Raw genomic sequence first — 19,889 nt, 5'->3', positions numbered from 1 at the left:
TGTCCATTGGTTGTAACAGAAAGACACAATGATAATGGCATTTAAAGCCTGTTATCTTCAGGAGACCACATGGCAACTGATCATCAAGACAGATAGCAAAGACTAGCTATTAGTTCAGGATTACTGGTGGGGTACAATATTAAAAGGCCCATACGCAATGTGTGGTGATATGGGAAGAAGTCACTTGGATTATAATAGTATGTAGCAAAATATATTGCCAGAGTGGGTTCCCAGTATGTGGGAATTGCAATGTCCCTGAAATTCAGTTATTGATTGTAGAACTGGCAAATGTGATTTTTATGACATGGATGTAAGTAACATAATGCAGTTGCTGGAATCACACACTCCTGAGCTGACCAACAAGGATCTGAATGAATCGGCACAACAAAAGTGTGATGGAGGAAGAGAAAATGCAACCAGCACAAATTAAACTGCTCGCAACAAAAAAGATGTCAGAAGCCTTCAGTTTAGTTCAAGAAAAGAATGGCCATTCTCGTTGAAGATAACCCAAAATAAACGAAACAGAAAGTTCAGTCAAGTATTAAGTGATATTTTGCACCACTATAACAAACTGAGTCAGGAGAAGCAAAATTTTGTTCCAACTTCTATCCTTGGCATCATTTGGTATGACTAATAAGGTATGTTAGTCGTACCAAAGGCACTTTTAGCCTAAGGTGGTTCTCCTAAGAATCAAGGCGTTGTAACATGCACTGTGGGTAGTCTGTATGCTAGGCATATAAAGTGAAAAAATTAAGTGGATATTTAGAAAATTTATTGGAAGGACATAAGTGCTTGAAGGAGAGGGTTATTGTCCTTGGAGGAATTAAATCAGGAGGACTCCCCAAGCACTCAACTGCCTACCTTAACATTAGAGTTGCCTGATGGATCACCTGGACAAGTATGTGCTGGTCACACAGGAGGTAGTTATTCTTGGTGACTACTGTCAGGGAAGCAGAATATTCATGCAATACAGATAGGTGGAATACACCAAGATATGTCAGCCATAGACAAAAGTTGGCAATATATTAGAATAACTGTCATCTTTTTAATGCACAAAAGGTAATATTGTTGTGCATGCTGGTATTAATGATATTTAGAATAGGCATGCTGAGATTTTACTTGACAAGTATGAGGTGATGTTGAGATAAATCTTAATTAGAGCAAAATCTGAATGTCCGGAATTTTGCCATGACATGACAGGATGGAATTTACAAAGAGCCTTGTCAATAAATTTTGTCCTGGTGAGACAATGCAAAGTTCATGGGATAGAATTTTTCACAGCATGGCCAGTGCTTGTTAACAGACTGGACTGTTTTAACAGGGATGGGATACACTTAAATAGATGTGGTGCAAGAATGTTGGCTCATGCTATTGAGGCAGTGTTAGGTGGGTCAGCCTAGATTATTTGGCCTCCCTTTATAATTAGAAATCATTAGGTCAGATTGAAAACTCACTTCTCTTTAAAATTCATATATTTCTTACCTCCAATGAAAGAAGCACAAAATGCACCCATGAGTACAGATGACACAACCATCTCTTGTTGAACACAATTTAATGAGAATTTTTCTTTGAGCTGCAAAAGGGCACCTGAGATAATTCCTGTCAATGACAAAGAAATCATTGATGAGAAATTAATGACTTTAAGACACAAACTTAAGAACCTTAATTTACAATATCTTATACTATACTATAAAAATTGAAGAAGGGCTGGTACCAATTTTTATTCTTCGCTAAATTATACATGGAAAATAATTCTTTAAAAACTTTCAGGGAAATAAACAAAAAAAAAAAATTTTTAAATAATAGCAAAAATATTTGATTGATTTCAGTATTGTTTAGGAGAATGATAAATCTGGTTTTGATGATGTCATGATCAAACACTTTATTGGTAATCAAACTCTGTGAAATGTCTCTCATTGGTTGCTCCTAATCATGACTGATGATTACTGTTATTCAAACTGCTTTTCATTTTTTTTTTTTTTTTAACTTTAACAGGGATGGGATACACTTAAATAGATGTGGTGCAAGAACGTTTGCTCATGCAATGTGATCCAGGGATATTTTCTTGTGACCACTGCTTGAGCAACCATGGAGAAGTTTCCTAGGGTGAGTGAAATACTATAATTACCAAGCCCTCAAATGATCATTGCAAGAAATAATTTCTATCATCCCTCTAACTTTTTTAAGTTTGAGGGTTTTTAACTTGGGGGTTGCAGCTGTGTTGCGTGATGACCAAGTGCAAGCTCTGGCGTTGATGTGGGCAGCTGAGAGCTTGATGGGCTGCTCAATTTAGATCCTTCGAGGGCATCCACCCTATCCTTCAAGCTCTCACATAGGCCCATAACAACGCTGAGTTGTTGCCTGATTTCCTTACACTCCTTACATCACGCACACACAAAGACATCCCCCATGGCAATATCATGTCCCATACCCGATTGCTCCACAAACATCATGCAAGTAGTGCATTTTAAAAGGCTGTGATTCAGAGGGCAACTGCCCCCCCTCAGAGCCATGGCACTCCCATTAGCTTGAGCCTTTTGCTTTGGTGCTCTGGTCTGAATCATGATTTCGATTTAATTTCAATAAAATTTAAATTTCAGTACAGAATTATAACCCTAAACTTGTATCCCAACACAGTTATAATGCTATATATATTTTTCAGTATCAAGTATTATCTATGAGTTCCGTTTATATAACTTCCATATCAAGTTATGTATTAATTAATTATGTTACGTTTGTAATCTAAGTCGTTATATGTATTCAGTTAAAAAGTACAATTTAATTGACAGTGAAGTTTAACAAGATTAACAGATTTTACTGATTGATTGACAATATTATATTATATACTATACTATACTAAGCTTACACTATCTAGTTCGGGATATAACGTTGTATTGTATAACAATGGCGGCAAGTTACGAACGGTAAATCTACGGACACTTAAGTACAGGGTGCCCACTGAAAGACTGAAGGGTTTGAAAAAGTCATAACTTGTTTATTTTCAATCTTTTTTATTTTCTTTTTTTACAGATTATAGAGGATCCCTTGGAGATTAAAATGGCTACATATAATGTCCAGCAACGAGTAAAATTCATTCGGTTTTTCTATTCCAGTGAAAATCAATTATTGAAACTCAGAGAAAATACCGGCAACATTTTAAAGTAAGAGTATCTCCTAGCAATAACATGATTCGGAACCTAATTACCCGGTTTGAAAGAACTGGATCAGTCGGCGATCTTCCGGGAAGAGGTCCTAAGCGCACTGTGTGCACTGACGCAGCAGTGGAAGCTGTACGGCAGAGTGTCTTTGAGGATCCATCTGCCTCTATCCGTCGTCGCTCTGCTCAACTAGGCATCGCCAGAACATCGCTTCAGAAGATTCTGAAACTGGATTTAAAAATGTTTCCATACAAGATCCAAATGGTCCAAGCTTTACTACCCCAAGATACTCATCAGCGCCTGCAGTACGCCATTCGATTTCAACACCTAGCCAGAGATAACAACTTTTTGAACAACTTGATAATAAGCGATGAGGCCCATTTTCATTTAAATGGGTACATCAACAAACAAAACTGCAGATTTTGGGGTACTGAGAATCCCAGGGAATTACATCAGCATCAATTGCATCCTCAAAAATGCACTGTTTGGTGCGGTGTTATGGCTGAAAGAGTTATCGGCCCCTATTTCTTTGAAAATGAGGAAGATCAGCCAGAAAGAATCAACGGGGCCCTGTATAGGACAATGCTTGAAAATTTTTTACCCCCAGCGGTCGAAGATAATCAGGAGGTATGGTTCCAACAGGATGGAGCTACTGTGCACACTGCCAGGACGACGATGGACCTCCTGCGAGAAATTTTCGGTGAACGAATAATTTCAAAAAATGCTGAATTTGTTTGGCCTCCACGTTCACCTGATTTGATGGCTCCCGACTTCTTTTTGTGCGCTACTTGAAAGAATGGGTTTACATAAATAAACCTCAAACAATTCAAGAATTAAGGAGCACATTTGAGCCAAAATCCAACGTTTACAACCTGAAACCTTGCATACGGTCATGGAAAATGCTGTGGAAAGAACCTGTATTTGTGAGCAAGAAAATGGTGGTCATTTGAGGGATGTTGTTTTTCACACATAATACTAAAAAAAAAATCCATTAATTATATTTCCAAATAAAATAATAAAAAATTAAAAAAACATGTGTTTGTAAAAGTTATTTTTGTTTTATATCATTCAGTCTTTCAGTGGCCACCCTGTATTAATTAATTTCCAAATCTCGCTGTCTCAATTCAGAATAAACTAAGGATCCTGACTAGGTCTATATGCTACTTATAGAAAATAATTTGATATAACAATTGGTCAATAAAGCGGCTAAATATGGCTAAAAAACTTCTTGTTCAGTGGAGCTGCAACTTGTAACACGTGAATTTGATACCCTCGATACTAAGTAATACCTACAAAATCTCTATCTAAGTTAAACTTTAAACCAAGTATTGTAACTAGGAATATAAAGCTATTCTATAAAATAAGTTAATATGCCAATTTAAGCTAATAAAACAGAAAAAACTTCTCTATTCCAGGAGCAGTAAAAAACTTCGCCTCCACAAGGCAAAGTTCATTCACTTTGTGGTGAGACAGGTTTTCATTACCTTGTGTTTTTGCAGTTTACTGGAAAAATGACAGACAAAACAGTCAAACAATGAATCAACCTAAAATTTTTAAAAACTAAAAACTAAAAAACTAAAGAAAACACCAACTGAAAGTTATGAGTTGCTATGTCAAGTTTATGGGGATGATACTATGGTCAAGAGCTCATGTGTTCGAATGGCATAGAAGATTTTTAGAAGGAAGAGAGAATGTGCAATACTCTGAATGACCGTCTGGTATCCGTGAAAACTGATGAAAACGTGGACAAGGTGAGGATAATGATTAGAAGTGATCATTTAAATATTAGAATGGTTGCACCAGAACTCAATATGGACAAAGAAACAATGAGACAAATTTTGAAAATTTAGGCATGAGTAAAGTGTGTGCGAAGATGGTGCCAAAAATTCTGAATGAAGACTAAAGAATGAGAAGACTAAGTTTATAAAGATGTTTTGAAAAAAAAAAAAAAAAAAACAAAACTGAAGAAGATCCAGACTTCCTAAGTACTGTAATTACTTGTGATGAAAGTTTGCTGTTCCAGTATGACCTAGAAACTAAAAGACAGTCAGTGCAATAAAAGACAAAGCAATCCCAAAGACAAAAAAAAAAAAAAAAAAAAAAAAAAAAAATCATGTTCATATATAATTTTTTTCTTTTTCTGAAATTTTTTAAGAAGTGCCAGATTCAGGTTTTAGGTTTAGCTGAACATGCCTATGCCAGCTTTGCATACATCACATGATTGATTACCTCAGCAGCAAATGAGTGAAGGTCTGGAAGAGGAAAGGCCTGTGATATCAGCCTTTACAAAATCATTTTGTAGAATGAATCTTGATTTATTTGTATAGATATGATAATCTGCTTTCGACCAAAATCAGGCACTTTTATATAAATCATCAATTCTTCTTTAGTTAAAAGGATTGAAGTTGTGGGTCATCTTGCAAAAAATCCTTCTTTCTAAAATGTTTTTGTAAATAGCGAACTTTACAAATCTTGCAGCAAGTTCCAGTTTAAGTGGATGTGAAGTATAATCTCTATGGTAACTTGTAGCTGTAGCAATATTTGAATAATTCTTACAAAGTGGCCCAAGAAGAGCATCTGACAGTTCTCCACATACTGGATGTCTTACTGTGATTAATATGCAATATTTTGCTGCTACTTCATGTGTTTGGCTTGTTTCCATTCTCTGTAATTGCTTCCTGTTTAGTCAGCTAAAGAGCCCTGTTTTGAATGACTGTTAGTACCATAGATGTGTTTTTTGTAATGATTATGTGATCAAGTTGTCAGTTTATAGTTCAAATTCTAATGGCAAAATAAAGATAACTGACTTAAGAATTTTTATATACTTGAATTAATAAAATTTTCTATGGGTGTTTTTAAATTAAACAGGTAGTACTATATGCCAAAACAAATAAAAAGGTTCATACAAGTAAGTGTCCAGTTCTGAACAGTAATGAAGCTACAGCTGTTTTAATTTAAAAAAAAAATGGGTAAGGAGGTCTGAATGGTCAAAAATGATAAATATAATAAAATAAATAAGAATAAGCAAATATTGTATGCATGTAGTATTTGTTTATTCATAATAGGTACAGGTCTCCTTATTCTTATTTATTAAGATTCAAAACTTATAAAAAAAAACACCTCTGAATTCACTGTACTATTATTATGGAAGTTTATAAAAACTTACCGATATCATATCCAAAGAGGATGCCACCAACCGAAGCAATGACTGCTGCTAGAATAACATAGCGTAGTGAGAAACAAGAAAGTAAATATTTGTTTTTATACATCAAAGATCTTTTGTTTTGTACCTGTAATGCATTGTCATCATTTTTATCTGCTAATTTGATATCCATTCCATAATAGGGAAAGGACTGGTGAAGTGAACCTAAAATTGAAAAACACATATTTATCTGTTTTTAAGATACAATAGTTATAATAAGTTTCAATCATACAATCATAATTAACAGTGAAATATTTAAAAGTTACATTTATGCACATTACAAAATTCTCAAATCTAGCACATTTCCAAACTGCAATTTCAAGATGTGAAAGTTATGTTGGTGCATGTAGGCGAGAGCAGAGAAGTTTGTCCTGACTCACGGGACAGACATATCTCATTGATTTTTTTTCCCTTGGTCAATGAATAATATGAACTAAAATTAAATATCTTATTCATAATGGGTATTTAAAATTTTCTAAATTAGTATAAACTGCTCTTCATGGACAAATATTATTGATAGAGTTGGTCAGGGTTTGGTGTTGAACCCCTCACTGTTTTTAATATTTATTAACAACACTGATGTAAGTATATCAAGTTTAATGTCTACTCCTGCTAATGATACAAAGGCAGACAGAGTGGTTAATGACAGTAATCAGGGTCTGTTACTCCAACAAGACCTGGATAAAATAGGAAGATGGGCTGAAATGTGGTAATCGAGGTTTATGCTGATAGATGCAAGGTGTTACATTTGGGTAGCAGTAATCACAGAATAACATACCAAATGGGCAGTACTATGCTCAAGGCAGTAGAGAATGAAAAACTAGACATAATTTGTACTGCAACTTCATGTCAGACATACAGTCTGATATGAAGTGGTTATCCTGTTGAGTACAGCAATGGTTAGGCTACATCTTGACCAGTGCATACAAGTTTGGAAGCCTCATTTCAGGAAGGATGTGGGTACATGGGAATGGGTGCAGAGAAGAGCACAAAAGGGTGCTCTTACCAAGAAAAATTTCAGTTCTGTAAATTTTCAGCATCTGGAAGGGGAGACCTGACTGAAGTATTTAAGACTTTAAAAAGATTGAGTAAACTAAATTCTGATGGCATCCTTACTCTTCCTTGGAAGATACACACACATTACACACAAGGGGACAGTAAATTGGAAAAGAATGACTGCAAGAGAGAAGACAGATGTGCAAATATTTGCTTGATGATTCAGAAGTGGAGAGTTTGATTAAATTTAAAGAAGGATTATACAACTCATTAGTAAGGATTTGCAAATTAAGCTTTTTTTTTTTTCTTAATTTTTTTTCAAGCTGGTGCTGATTGCTTGCTTCCTTGCATCATTATGTCACTACTAATGCAATCACAAAAAAAAAAACAAAAAAAACCCTTCATAATGGCTGTGTAGGTTGATTTTTAACACCAAACATTTGGAGGCTTAGAAACTTCAACTTAGCACTACAGATACTAAATATTTTTTAACTAATCAAACACAGTGAAAAGATAGATAATATAGGTTGGTTAATGTACACAGTTTATATTTCAGGGGTGACAATTTATAACAAAAAAAAAAAAAAAAAAAAGAAAGAGCAAAAAGCAATGAATCTTATATGTGAACCAAAAACATTGTTTCTGCCAAATTGTACATAACAACAAATGTAGCGTCCAGTGCTTCAGCTACAATATATGGATAGCCTATGTGATATATACAGGGTGTCTCAAAAATATTGGTAAACGTTTAGGGGAGGTAGGTAACATCTAAAGGAATGTGAATTGCATAGGAACCCATAACCGGAAACATCACCGTAAGTCGGTACACGGCGCTGTTCATCAGTTCACGAGAGGGAAAATTTCTGGTTTACTCATTTAAGCAGTAGTCGCCGCACGAAGAGCATGCATCGATATACGAACTGCTAATCCATGCACCTAGTGTATGGATTAGCAGAGGGGCCCACACGGTGTGGACCCCATGTGGCACAACATCGCTTCACAATAAATGTGTGGGCAGGTATGGTTGGTGACTACTTAGTCGGCCCATACCTGTTACCATCCCGCATGAACTCCGCTAAATATCAGATCTTTCTTGAACAAGTTCTACCAGGGTTACTTGACGATGTTCCAGCAAATGTGAGATGCAACATTTGGTTTCAACATGACAGGGCGCCTACCCACTATGGAAGGTGTGTTCGTCACCCATTTGAACAGGCGTTTTGGGCGTTGATGGATTAGCCGTGGTGGACCCGTTGCCTGGCCCCCCCACACTCACCTGATTTATCAAACCTTGATTTCTTTCTGTGGGGGGGACCCTCAAATCTATCGTGTATGAATCGCCTGTGGAGACGGAAATGGATCTCATAGCGAGACTTGTCTGCGCTGCTGCTACTGTCAAAGAAACTCCAGGCGTGTTCGACCGTGTCCGCTAATCCATGCTGCGTCGGTGTCACGCATGCATTGCGTCTCATGGTGGAACCTTTGAGCATCTGTTGTAACATCATGAAATGCATCTATCTCATACTGCATTGTTAATATTATGTCAAATAAATGTTTGCCACTAATTACTGTCTTGTGTCATTTCTGCTTCTTGTGCCTCTGCTACTACTTTCCCGTGATGTTTCCGGTTATGGGTTCCTATGGGATTCACATTCCTTTAGATGTTACCTACCTCCCCTAAACATTTGTACCAATATTTTTGAGACAACCTGTGTATATATATATATATATACTATCATTGAATTATATTAAATAAAGTTAAATTATAACAAAATAAATAAATAATTAAGCATTCATTAGAGGCAGCGACATGCAATTCCTCCATATGAAGCTGAAATACATCCATTATTTTAAATTAAATAAAACATAAGCCAGTAGTATGGCTAAAACTGTAGAGCGAAAATTAACATAAAAATAACCCAAATAAACAATCGAACGAAAAGAAAGAATAGATATAAACAGTAGCCCAGAAACCCTAATATAATTTCAATCTTTAAATCCAATTAACAAAAACTATACAAATTTTAGGATAATGCCAATTAGTTATTAATTTAGCGGTACCCCCCCGAGAGGTACCAGTTCCAAAAGACGTGAAATATCACCCAAAGAGGGTTAAAGGAACTACCAAACGATAACAAAATCAAAATAAACTAAAATAAAATAGACTGACCATCATGCCCCATATCGACAGAGGACCACGAGGCCAATAATGGTCATGGAATCGCTGCATTTCAATCGTCATACAAAACATCGCAAAGGCGGAAATATCGAAGAACCACACCACCCTTCCATTCTCCGATAGATCAACCAATGCAGAGGATTTGCATGGCGGTGGTCCTTATGCAGCGAAAATAAACTATAGAACAGACAGCACTCTAAAGCAGAGCCACACCACTGACATACTGTAAGCTGAATCAGCTTATATTGAAGAAAAAAAGGAAATAGATGGCGGCACAGGCGTTGCTAAATTAGCATATCGACCCATTACTATTGAATTATATTAAATGTTGACGAAAATTAAATTATAATAAAAAATTAAGATAATTAAGCATTCATTAGAGGCAGCAACTTGCAATTCCTCCATATGAAGCCGAAATATATACTATCATTGAATTATATTAAATAAAGTTAAATTATAAGAAAATAAATAAATAATTAAGCATTCATTAGAGGCAGCGACATGCAATTCCTCCATATGAAGCTGAAATACATCCATTATTTTAAATTAAATAAAACATAAGCCAGTAGTATGGCTAAAACTGTAGAGCGAAAATTAACATAAAAATAACCCAAATAAACAATCGAACGAAAAGAAAGAATAGATATAAATAGTAGCCCAGAAACCCTAATATAATTTCGATCTTTAAATCCAATTAACAAAAACTATACAAATTTTAGGATAATGCCAATTAGTTATTAATTTAGCGGTACCCCCCCGAGAGGTACCAGTTCCAAAAGACGTGAAATATCACCCAAAGAGGGTTAAAGGAACTACCAAACGATAACAAAATCAAAATAAACTAAAATAAAATAGACTGACCATCATGCCCCATATCGACAGAGGACCACGAGGCCAATAATGGTCATGGAATCGCTGCATTTCATGACCATTTGATTCCATGACCATTATTGGCCTCGTGGTCCTCTGTCGATATGGGGCATGATGGTCAGTCTATTTTATTTTAGTTTATTTTGATTTTGTTATCGTTTGGTAGTTCCTTTAACCCTCTTTGGGTGATATTTCACGTCTTTTGGAACTGGTACCTCTCGGGGGGGGGTACCGCTAAATTAATAACTAATTGGCATTATCCTAAAATTTGTATAGTTTTTGTTAATTGGATTTAAAGATCGAAATTATATTAGGGTTTCTGGGCTACTATTTATATCTATTCTTTCTTTTCGTTCGATTGTTTATTTGGGTTATTTTTATGTTAATTTTCGCTCTACAGTTTTAGCCATACTACTGGCTTATGTTTTATTTAATTTAAAATAATGGATATATATATATATATATATATATATAAAATAAATAGATAGCTTTCTATTGGTCCAATTTTAATAAAATTTGAGAAGGCTTGAAATGTTCTGTCAGAGTGAAATATAAAATTTTATGGAAAATTCATCCACTGAGAGCCCAGTTACTGACGATGAACATGATGAAGAAAATAAGCACATTATGAATATATACTAACATGCCTAACAATGATTTTTTTCAAAAAAAATAAATAGAAGCAAAGAACAATAGAAAAGTAAGAGATTTGTCTCTCACTCTCTCAAAAAAAAAAAAAAAAAAAAAAAGTTGTCCCTGCTATAGTGTGGTTAACTCTCAGCACTTGATTGTTGTAGTGCTCTGTATTTTTGATCCTTCAGTGCTCTGTATTTTTGATCCCTCTGTCCCCAGAATAGTGTCAATCACTCCAAACATATAGGGAGGAGTTACCCATTATCAGGAGTTTCAGTGCCTGAAAGGCTCTGTCAACAAAAAATTTTAATGCACTTCAATCTGATTTTCCAATCACTCATCTGTAATTCATAGACACACCTTCAAGGTGTGTACTATGAAACTACAGAACACAGTACACACCTTCAAGGTGTGTACTGTGTTCTGTAGTTTCCTATTGAAAATTTGACTTTTAAATGAAAATTAAGAAAATGGCTGAAATTGCTAGCCAAACTAGAAATGCTGCAAAATTTCCAATTTTTGACTCGGAGAAACTTAGAAACATTTTTCTATAGCTGGCACAAGTTTCCTGTATCCATGGCAGTAAATTGGTCATGTACACTATTTCTTGCATGTTACAAATATATACACTTTTTATATATCATTCTGCTGCCTGGCAGTGTTATGGGGAAAGGGAGCTCCTGCTTGTGGGTACTAATCGAGCCTGTTGAATTTCTTATAAAACTTATTTTTAGGAGCTATCATTTCCCGACCAGTGCAGTAGGATAGCTTTTAAATGGCCTCAAAGAGATCAAATCAGTCAGCTAGTGCTAATAACATAAAGAAAGTGAAAAGCTGTCAGAAAATCTTGTGACTGGAAACTAAATTGTACATTAGAGAAAAAAAAAAAAAAAAGACTGGATTCAGGAGAGTGCCCGATTTACAATAATTTAGTGGTTTTGACCAATTTGAAAATTAATGATATCACAAACTGTTACTGTAAATAATGTGAATATGGTATATGTATGAGGTGTGGCAATAAAGTTCTCACACTGGTGCAATAAAAAGAACACAAAATGAAAGAGCTCAAAAATGGTTTTATTTTTATTCCAAGTAATCGCCACCTGATTGAATGCACTTATTATATCATTCTTTAAAGTTTCTGAAAAGAGTCAGTGAAGGCATCCAAAGAGATGATGCAATTATGTCAGTTCAGCAATTATGTTCTTTTTTTTATGTCTTCAACATCTGAAATCTCTTAACATTTCTTATCTTTAAAGGCAGCTTTCACCTTGGGAAAGAAGAAAAAGATAACTGGTGCTAGATCAGGAGAGTAGGGTGGATGATTGATCTGTACAATGTTTCATCAGAAATTTCTTCATAACAATTGAAGAATGGGTGGAGGCACTGTCAAGCAACAAGAACCAGTTACCTTTCTCTTGAAATTGTGGCCTCACCAAACATGCTTCAATAGTCTTTGAAGCACCTGTACATAGAATGCAGCACTGACTTTCTCCTCTTCAGGTACAAATTCCTTGTGAATCACACCCTGTTTTTCAAAAGTTATCAGCATTGTCTTGATTCTGGACTTCGATAAACAAAACTTCTTGGGTCTTGGTGATGATTTTAAAGTCCACTGCAAGCTCTGGCACTTTTTCTCTGTGTTGTACTTATATACACCCGACACTCATTTCCAGTGACAATGCAGTTGAGGAAATTAGGATTCTCTTGACAAGTCTGAATGAAATCTTTGCATGATGATGCTCTTTGTTGCTTTTTCTCATTTATGAAGCTGTGCAGCACAAATTTTGCAATATACCTTCCTTTTCTTTAAATCTTCAAGCAGAATTTGATGCATCATCTCCTCATCAGCCATCAATCTGAGGGAAAAATGAAGATCTCTTGCCACAATTTTCTGAACTTTGGAAACTCTCCTCATTTCAAAAGTTTGACAGATGGCCACTTCTGTATAGTTGCAATGACAGATGGGTCATTGCAACTATCCTCACTTCCATCTTTGATTTACTTATACCATTCAAACACACTGGTGTGACTTAACGTTTCATCACCATAAGCAGTTTTAACTTTCATACGTTTCTGTTGCAGATTTTTCCAGTTTAAAGCAAATTTGATATTTATTCATTGCTCCATTGCAAAATCATGGCACAGAACATTAATGCTACAAACTAAACTGGTTGTTACTTGAAACCTGTCAGCCTACTGGACAATCTCTGTACCACCATCTGTTGCAGTAAGTCTGAACTAAAAACATACCATTTCTGTTTATTTTCAAATTCATCAAACATGACTACAACAGCACCAGTCTTGGAACTTTACTGCCCTTGGAACCTTATCTTGTATAAGGTTAAAAAATTATTGTATTTTCTTGAACATATATTTATGATTGTTTTGCATAATTTATGTATTTAAAGGTTTAAATGTTTCTGCTGCATTTTGCAATAAACAATATAGAGAAATGGTGCCAAAAAAATCAGTGAAAAACACTGGTCATGCCAACCAGTTAAAATTATTTACTTTATTTCCTATGGCTAAATCTACTCTGTTTTTATGTCCCCAATGAAGAGCACTAAGCTGTGGATGCCTGGAATTGTAAGTTTCTGTGTAGTACTGCTACATACCTTCTGATGATATTTGTTATTTGTTCCCTAATCACTGTTCATTCAATAATGGACTTTTATGATAATGCAATGGACTGTATTGTTGTATCTGTAGGCCTGTTCATTGTTTATGTATATAAGCAAAGTAAAACAAAGCATTACTAACCTGATTAATTTTGCCATGAATATATTGTTTATAAGGGGTTCTGAAACACTATATAAACTTTTGTGGATTTTAATATATTTCAGTGTTAAATGTACGATTAAGTTAGTGACAAATGGGCCTGGAGTACTGGGGTCCATAGTTTAACAGATATTTATTTAAAGTATACCCAGTAAAATAAAATAAAATAAAATAAAATATTTCCAGAAGCTTTCGGAACTCGTGTCCCTTTCTCAACTGACAGAATTTTTAAATACATTACAAGCAAACTGTGGCACGTTACTCATTCGTCATTGTTGTAGCACGGACGTGTGCTGCCTTGCGCCAGTGATCATCCATCAATAAAACGGTTGTCTCCAGGATTGGATGTATACGCATGCCTTTCTGGCGATTTAATGCCTTAGGGTTGTTCATTATGTTTAGTGACTCTAGCCATAGGCGGTGGCGAAAGTGTCGCGCGTGGTCCACTATCTCAAAGTCGCGCTTGGGGTCAAGATCGTGGTTGGTAGCCCAAAAATGTTCTGCAAGCGCGGACTGGTCAGTTTCGGCAAGCCGGATTGCTCTGTCGTGTTCCGTGAGGCGATCCTGGAGACGTCTCGATGTCTCACCTACGTAGCAACTGTTACAGGCCCTACAGGTGATACTTACGCAGCAATGTAGTGTACCGTATCACCTGTAGGGCCTGTAACAGTTGCTACGTAGGTGAGACATCGAGACGTCTCCAGGATCGCCTCACGGAACACGACAGAGCAATCCGGCTTGCCGAAACTGACCAGTCCGCGCTTGCAGAACATTTTTGGGCTACCAACCACGATCTTGACCCCAAGCGCGACTTTGAGATAGTGGACCACGCGCGACACTTTCGCCACCGCCTATGGCTAGAGTCACTAAACATAATGAACAACCCTAAGGCATTAAATCGCCAGAAAGGCATGCGTATACATCCAATCCTGGAGACAACCGTTTTATTGATGGATGATCACTGGCGCAAGGCAGCACACGTCCGTGCTACAACAATGACGAATGAGTAACGTGCCACAGTTTGCTTGTAATGTATTTAAAAATTCTGTCAGTTGAGAAAGGGACACGAGTTCCGAAAGCTTCTGGAAATATTTTATTTTATTTTATTTTATTTTACTGGGTATACTTTAAATAAATATCTGTACGATTAAGTTATTGTTTGTGTTGATCTGATTAAGCAGGTGTACTTTTTTTCTTATTTGGACAAGATATGCAGAAAAATGTCCCATAATGAGAAATGCAATTTCTTTTACACAATGTTAGATTTGTCATATAGCCAAACTTTCTGAAAATGTTTGCATAAAAGAAACTAAATTTTTTAATAATAAAAAAAAAAAATCCATTTCTTTTATACAAACTTTGGTTTGATTACAGCCAAATCTATTTGTGATAAATGGAAGTCCTGCTATCTGCAGTGTAATATAAAATAAAATGAACACCTGAGAGAGTTGTTTGTTGGTTTTACAGTGCAGCTACATTTTAGGCCATATTATATCTTTAAAAATCTGTGTCCATAAACCAATTTTCACATTTTGCAGGCTGAAAATCCTGGAATAACTCACAGAGAAAAAAAAACCTTACTCTCTCTCTCTGATTATATGGTATTGGCACTAATTAAAAGTGTTTTGGAATGTTAGTCAACTAAGCAGTCAGGGCAGTCTATAAGTCTGTTACAGCAATCTGGACCAATGAATTTTGATTGTCAGACAAGGAGAATATATAGTACTGAATTAACTTCCACTTCTCCAGCTTCCCTTAAAACAGAGTCCCAGATTTTCTTACAACTCAAAGCCTTGAAATTTAAAAGCCAATGTTGTGTCATGCTCTGAATCACATGTGATAGTATCTGAGTCTAGCATTCTCACATGTCTCAGTTTGCCTTTTGTCCTCTTTTGCACTTTTAGAAACTTGTTGTCTTAGATGCTAATTTCTTTAAACTTATTATTGTCAAAGTGGCTATTTTCTCAAGAAATATTACTGTCAAAATGTCTATTATTTCCCAGAAGATTAAACAGAATTAAATATTGATAAAGGCAAATTCTGAAATATAAAAAATATTCAATACATTTTAAGTTTAAATATTTACAGATTATCTTTAATCAAAATAAATATTATCATTAAACATAACAAGAGAATCTTACATAAGACACAGAAATATAACCCACTTACCAGTTTCACCAGTGTTCATCTGATCCACATTCATTATGAACTATTTATTTTTTCCCCTCAAACATTAAACATAATGAAGTCCAATATAATTATCATAAGGCCCCATCTGAAAAGAAAATAATGAGTTCACATGTAAAGATTAATAAAGTAGAATTTTTCTTCTAAAACTTTAATTTCAGAATTCTTTAACTTCTATAATCTGAACTCAATTTTTATTTATACTGAACAGTATCATTATTTAAAAAAATCTCTTGCAATGACTAATCTAATAAAAATACAGTCTAAATCAACAGTCCAGAAAAATTATTATTTCCACTATTAAATTATTCTATAAATTAATTAGAAGTAAAAATTTAGAGTATTTGAAATAAAATCAAAACTTGAAAATCTAAATTTATTTTATAAAAATACAGAAATAAGCATTTTTTTTTGCAAAAGTACATTAAAAAAAAAATAATTCACAGAAATTCAAATTAACAAAAGTTATACGAGAATGATACATCTATCCTGGCTGCATCACCATTCACTTCAATTGCACTTACTCAGCCACTGTCAAATATCAAAACCCTTAGATTTTCGATATTTTGAATGATATACAGCAAATAACGCCACCATTCAATCTTGCAGCCATTTGGCAGTACACTACTGTCAAATGGCTGCAAGGTCTGAATTTGATTCTGATATACAACTGGAGGAATTTCAAGAGTCCTCTTTAGCTAATCTCAGGCAGGGGGATAGGGTTCCCACCATGAATTATTCTGGGTTTTTCAGTCTGCATAAGTGGACTTCTACAGACATAATCTGAGGCACCTAAACCCAACAACAGCTTGCGAGGCTAACTCTCCAATTTTATTTTTGCAATTTTTAATTACTTTTAATACAATTTATATGTTTAATTCCCAAATAAAATTTAATAACCTACATTTTTGTCTATTAACTGTCTTGACTCTTAATTGAGAATTATCCATTATGTTCTTTTTTTTTTTTTTTTTTTTTTGAAAAATATGTATTAACTTCTTATACATAAATTCCTAAATCTTTGCTTAAATTACGCAAAGACTGCTTCCACTTATATATAACATGACAATTTATAACATGTGAGATTACTAAATATAAAGCAATAAATTTTTTTGCAACTGTATCTGATAAGTATATATAAGTGGAAGCAGTTGACATGTTGGACAGTGTAAGTGTAAAAACCTTTGATCATCATAAATTTTTTATATTACACCTGTGAAGACCATCTAGATAAACAAATGAAGGCCATCCCATGAATTACAAATTTCTGGTGATTTAACTAAAACCATGGGCATGGCTAAATACTTTTTGCATATGATATAAAATAAAATAAAATGTACATGTGAATATAATATGAAATATTCAAAAATTATTTTAGAAAAATAAATATAAATTATTTTTAAAACAGATAACTAGTTAAAATTCATAGCAGAAAAATAATAAAAATGTAAAATGCAACATATGAACACTTAAAAAGAGGTTTATGCACTTTAATTTGAATATATAATTTAATACAGATAATATAAATTATCTGAAATACAGAAATGATTACATAATTTATACATCTTGCAAACATATTTTGTAAGTCACCTCCACATTTTGAGTTGCTCTAGGCTGCCAGAAGGCTAGTAAAATCACAATGAAATGTTGTAAACTACCAACTTCAATTTGTGTGTGTGTGGGGGGGGTTAATAAGGGAGATAGGCATTACACAATTTAGGGATATCATTAAAGGCAAGTACAATTTTACAACCATACAGGAAGCACATAAGAGTATTTATGGCATGTGTCAAAAACCTGTTGATATAACCCCCCCTCCCCAAACTGTTAAAAAATTAGTTTATCCTTAAATGTTTACCTTATTATTATTTAAATATTTATTTACTTTTTCAAAGTGCTTGATAATATAGAAAATAAAGAGGGTACACGTCCTCTTGCTCGCATTTATTTTTTCAAATGCTCTAATTTTCACGTATATTATATGGTTCTGATAATATTTACTTGGAGGAAATGTCAGTATAACGTCCCATAACGTCCTATTTCCAATGCAGGACATTTGACCGCTCCGGTTCCAGTATAACGGTAGCAACCGCCCACGTTCGGGTTAAAGAACGAAATGTTAATCAACCGTCAATCAAGGAAACAAATGAAACGTAAAGGTAAATAATCCAAGAAGACTTCTATAGATTCGCTTTGGATCTCCCCATACTGAATTGTAGTGATATTCAAAGGCATAACGTAAAAAATTGGAGTTTCGTTCTCAAATATTGGTATCCTCTTCCTCCAAACTGCATCTCATATCTTTCTCCGACGATGAGTGAAGAACAGTTTTGTTAGATAAAACTACAAGATAACTTTACTAAAAACAAAGAATGAGGTGAACTTTTAAGAGGCCATGGGCAAAATACATTCCGCGAGTCCAAAATCCAGAGAAAAATAAAAACAGTCATATGGCTAGGTCTATATGTATATTGACTAAGGGTGAAGTCACCACGTGATCGAGACTTATAGGAAGTACCAGTGATGACTTGTACTTCCTATTAGTCTACTAATATTTCCATAAAGTAAAATACAGCAGATCCACACTTAGAAAGGAGTTTTTCAAATTTAGCATAAGTACAGATAGTATACACATGCATCACATATACATACACATAGGTTTATATTATTGCTGCTGATTATATACTATTCATAAATATTACAGAAACTGCACATGGATATCCAATTGAATAAAAAATAAGCTTTTTCAAATAATAATAATAATAATAATATTTTAAATATTTCTTTTCATGATGACACCTAGCTGAAAACATACTGCAGCGACGTATACACACCTTTGCTTTTCTTTTCTTTTTTTTGCGAAATGTCTGACTACTTGCATTTCATTTATTCTGACAATGGAATAATTACCTAACAGCTCCACAATAAGATCAAAGATTAGTTAATCCACATCGATAAATTAGAAATTTCGGGATTTATAACATCCGCCACAACAATTTCAACAGCTGGCCTTCACACATGCTTTGCAGAATGTCATCTACGTACTATTTTTTTTACCCATAAAATTTTTCATATAACGGTACATGTGTGACGTCTCACAGTGACGTAATATAGGCCATATTGAATGCAAAATATGACACTACAAAATTTTTCTAAGAATGCATGGCTGGAATTTATAACATAAATAGCATTCCGGCATTTCGCTTTAAATGATTTTTTTTTTTTTTTTTTCTTTTTAATTTGGCTTCTCGGGAATGGGTCTGTTATCTGATGCTGAAACAAGTGACCCATTTGTGAAAATTTCCGAATACAGTATATATTTTATGAAATTATCATAAAAGTATTTATAGTTTATAAAAATGACTGAAGAAGGCAAGAGGCGGATTCATTTCAAGAAGAAACAAAAGGTATGACAAGTTGTTGTTTTTTCGTTTTTTGGTTTTTAGGAGCATTAGCAACTAAGGCCATATTGCTCCGGGATATGCGGTGGTCATTCCCTGACCTTTCCGGATCCTCCGTATTTGGTGGTGACGGGCTCGAACCCCGGTCTACATCAAGAAGCGTGTGCTACGCACTGCTGCTCCTTCCCACCTGGCTACAGAGGCGCCGCATGACAAATGAAACATCCCCAGGGGCTCACATCTGGTGAGTATAGGCTTGGCACCCCCAGGTTCCTGAGCTGGATATCATCATTCTTCTCTTTCTTGGTGATTCCTTTCTACTTCTCTCTCTCTCTCTCTCTCTCTCTCTCTCTCTCTCTCTCTCTCTCTGAGTAACCCGGGAATTTTTTTCTCAGGCTTCCTTGATCCATATGGCTAATGATAATAATAATAAAACACCGGATCCCCTACTTCACACAAGTGGCAGATTCACTCATCTTGAA

The 19,889-nt window shown here is 34.8% G+C and overlaps 1 protein-coding gene across 1 annotated transcript in view; it reads right to left on the bottom strand.

Moving 5' to 3' along the window:
* The window catches only part of LOC150087456 (solute carrier family 2, facilitated glucose transporter member 10-like), a 54,598-nt gene extending 35,604 nt beyond the window's left edge, over positions 1–18,994 (bottom strand). The window contains exons 1-4 of the mRNA XM_090372494.1: positions 18,841–18,994; positions 15,989–16,094; positions 6,325–6,525; positions 1,455–1,599 (exon numbers count right to left, since the gene is read on the bottom strand). Of these exons, the coding sequence (XP_090228620.1) occupies positions 1,455–1,599; positions 6,325–6,525; positions 15,989–16,022 (380 nt within the window). The 5' untranslated portion in view covers positions 16,023–16,094; positions 18,841–18,994. The remainder of the gene's footprint in view (positions 1–1,454; positions 1,600–6,324; positions 6,526–15,988; positions 16,095–18,840) is intronic.
* Positions 18,995–19,889: the final 895 nt, after the last annotated feature.

This window comes from Mastigoproctus giganteus, chromosome 4, assembly GCF_048544385.1.
Source record: "Mastigoproctus giganteus isolate SK-2022 chromosome 4, ASM4854438v1, whole genome shotgun sequence".
Classification (NCBI taxonomy): Eukaryota; Metazoa; Arthropoda; class Arachnida; order Uropygi; family Thelyphonidae; genus Mastigoproctus; species Mastigoproctus giganteus.
Note: the sequence above shows the minus strand (reverse complement) of the source record. Positions and strands in the feature narration are given on the sequence as shown.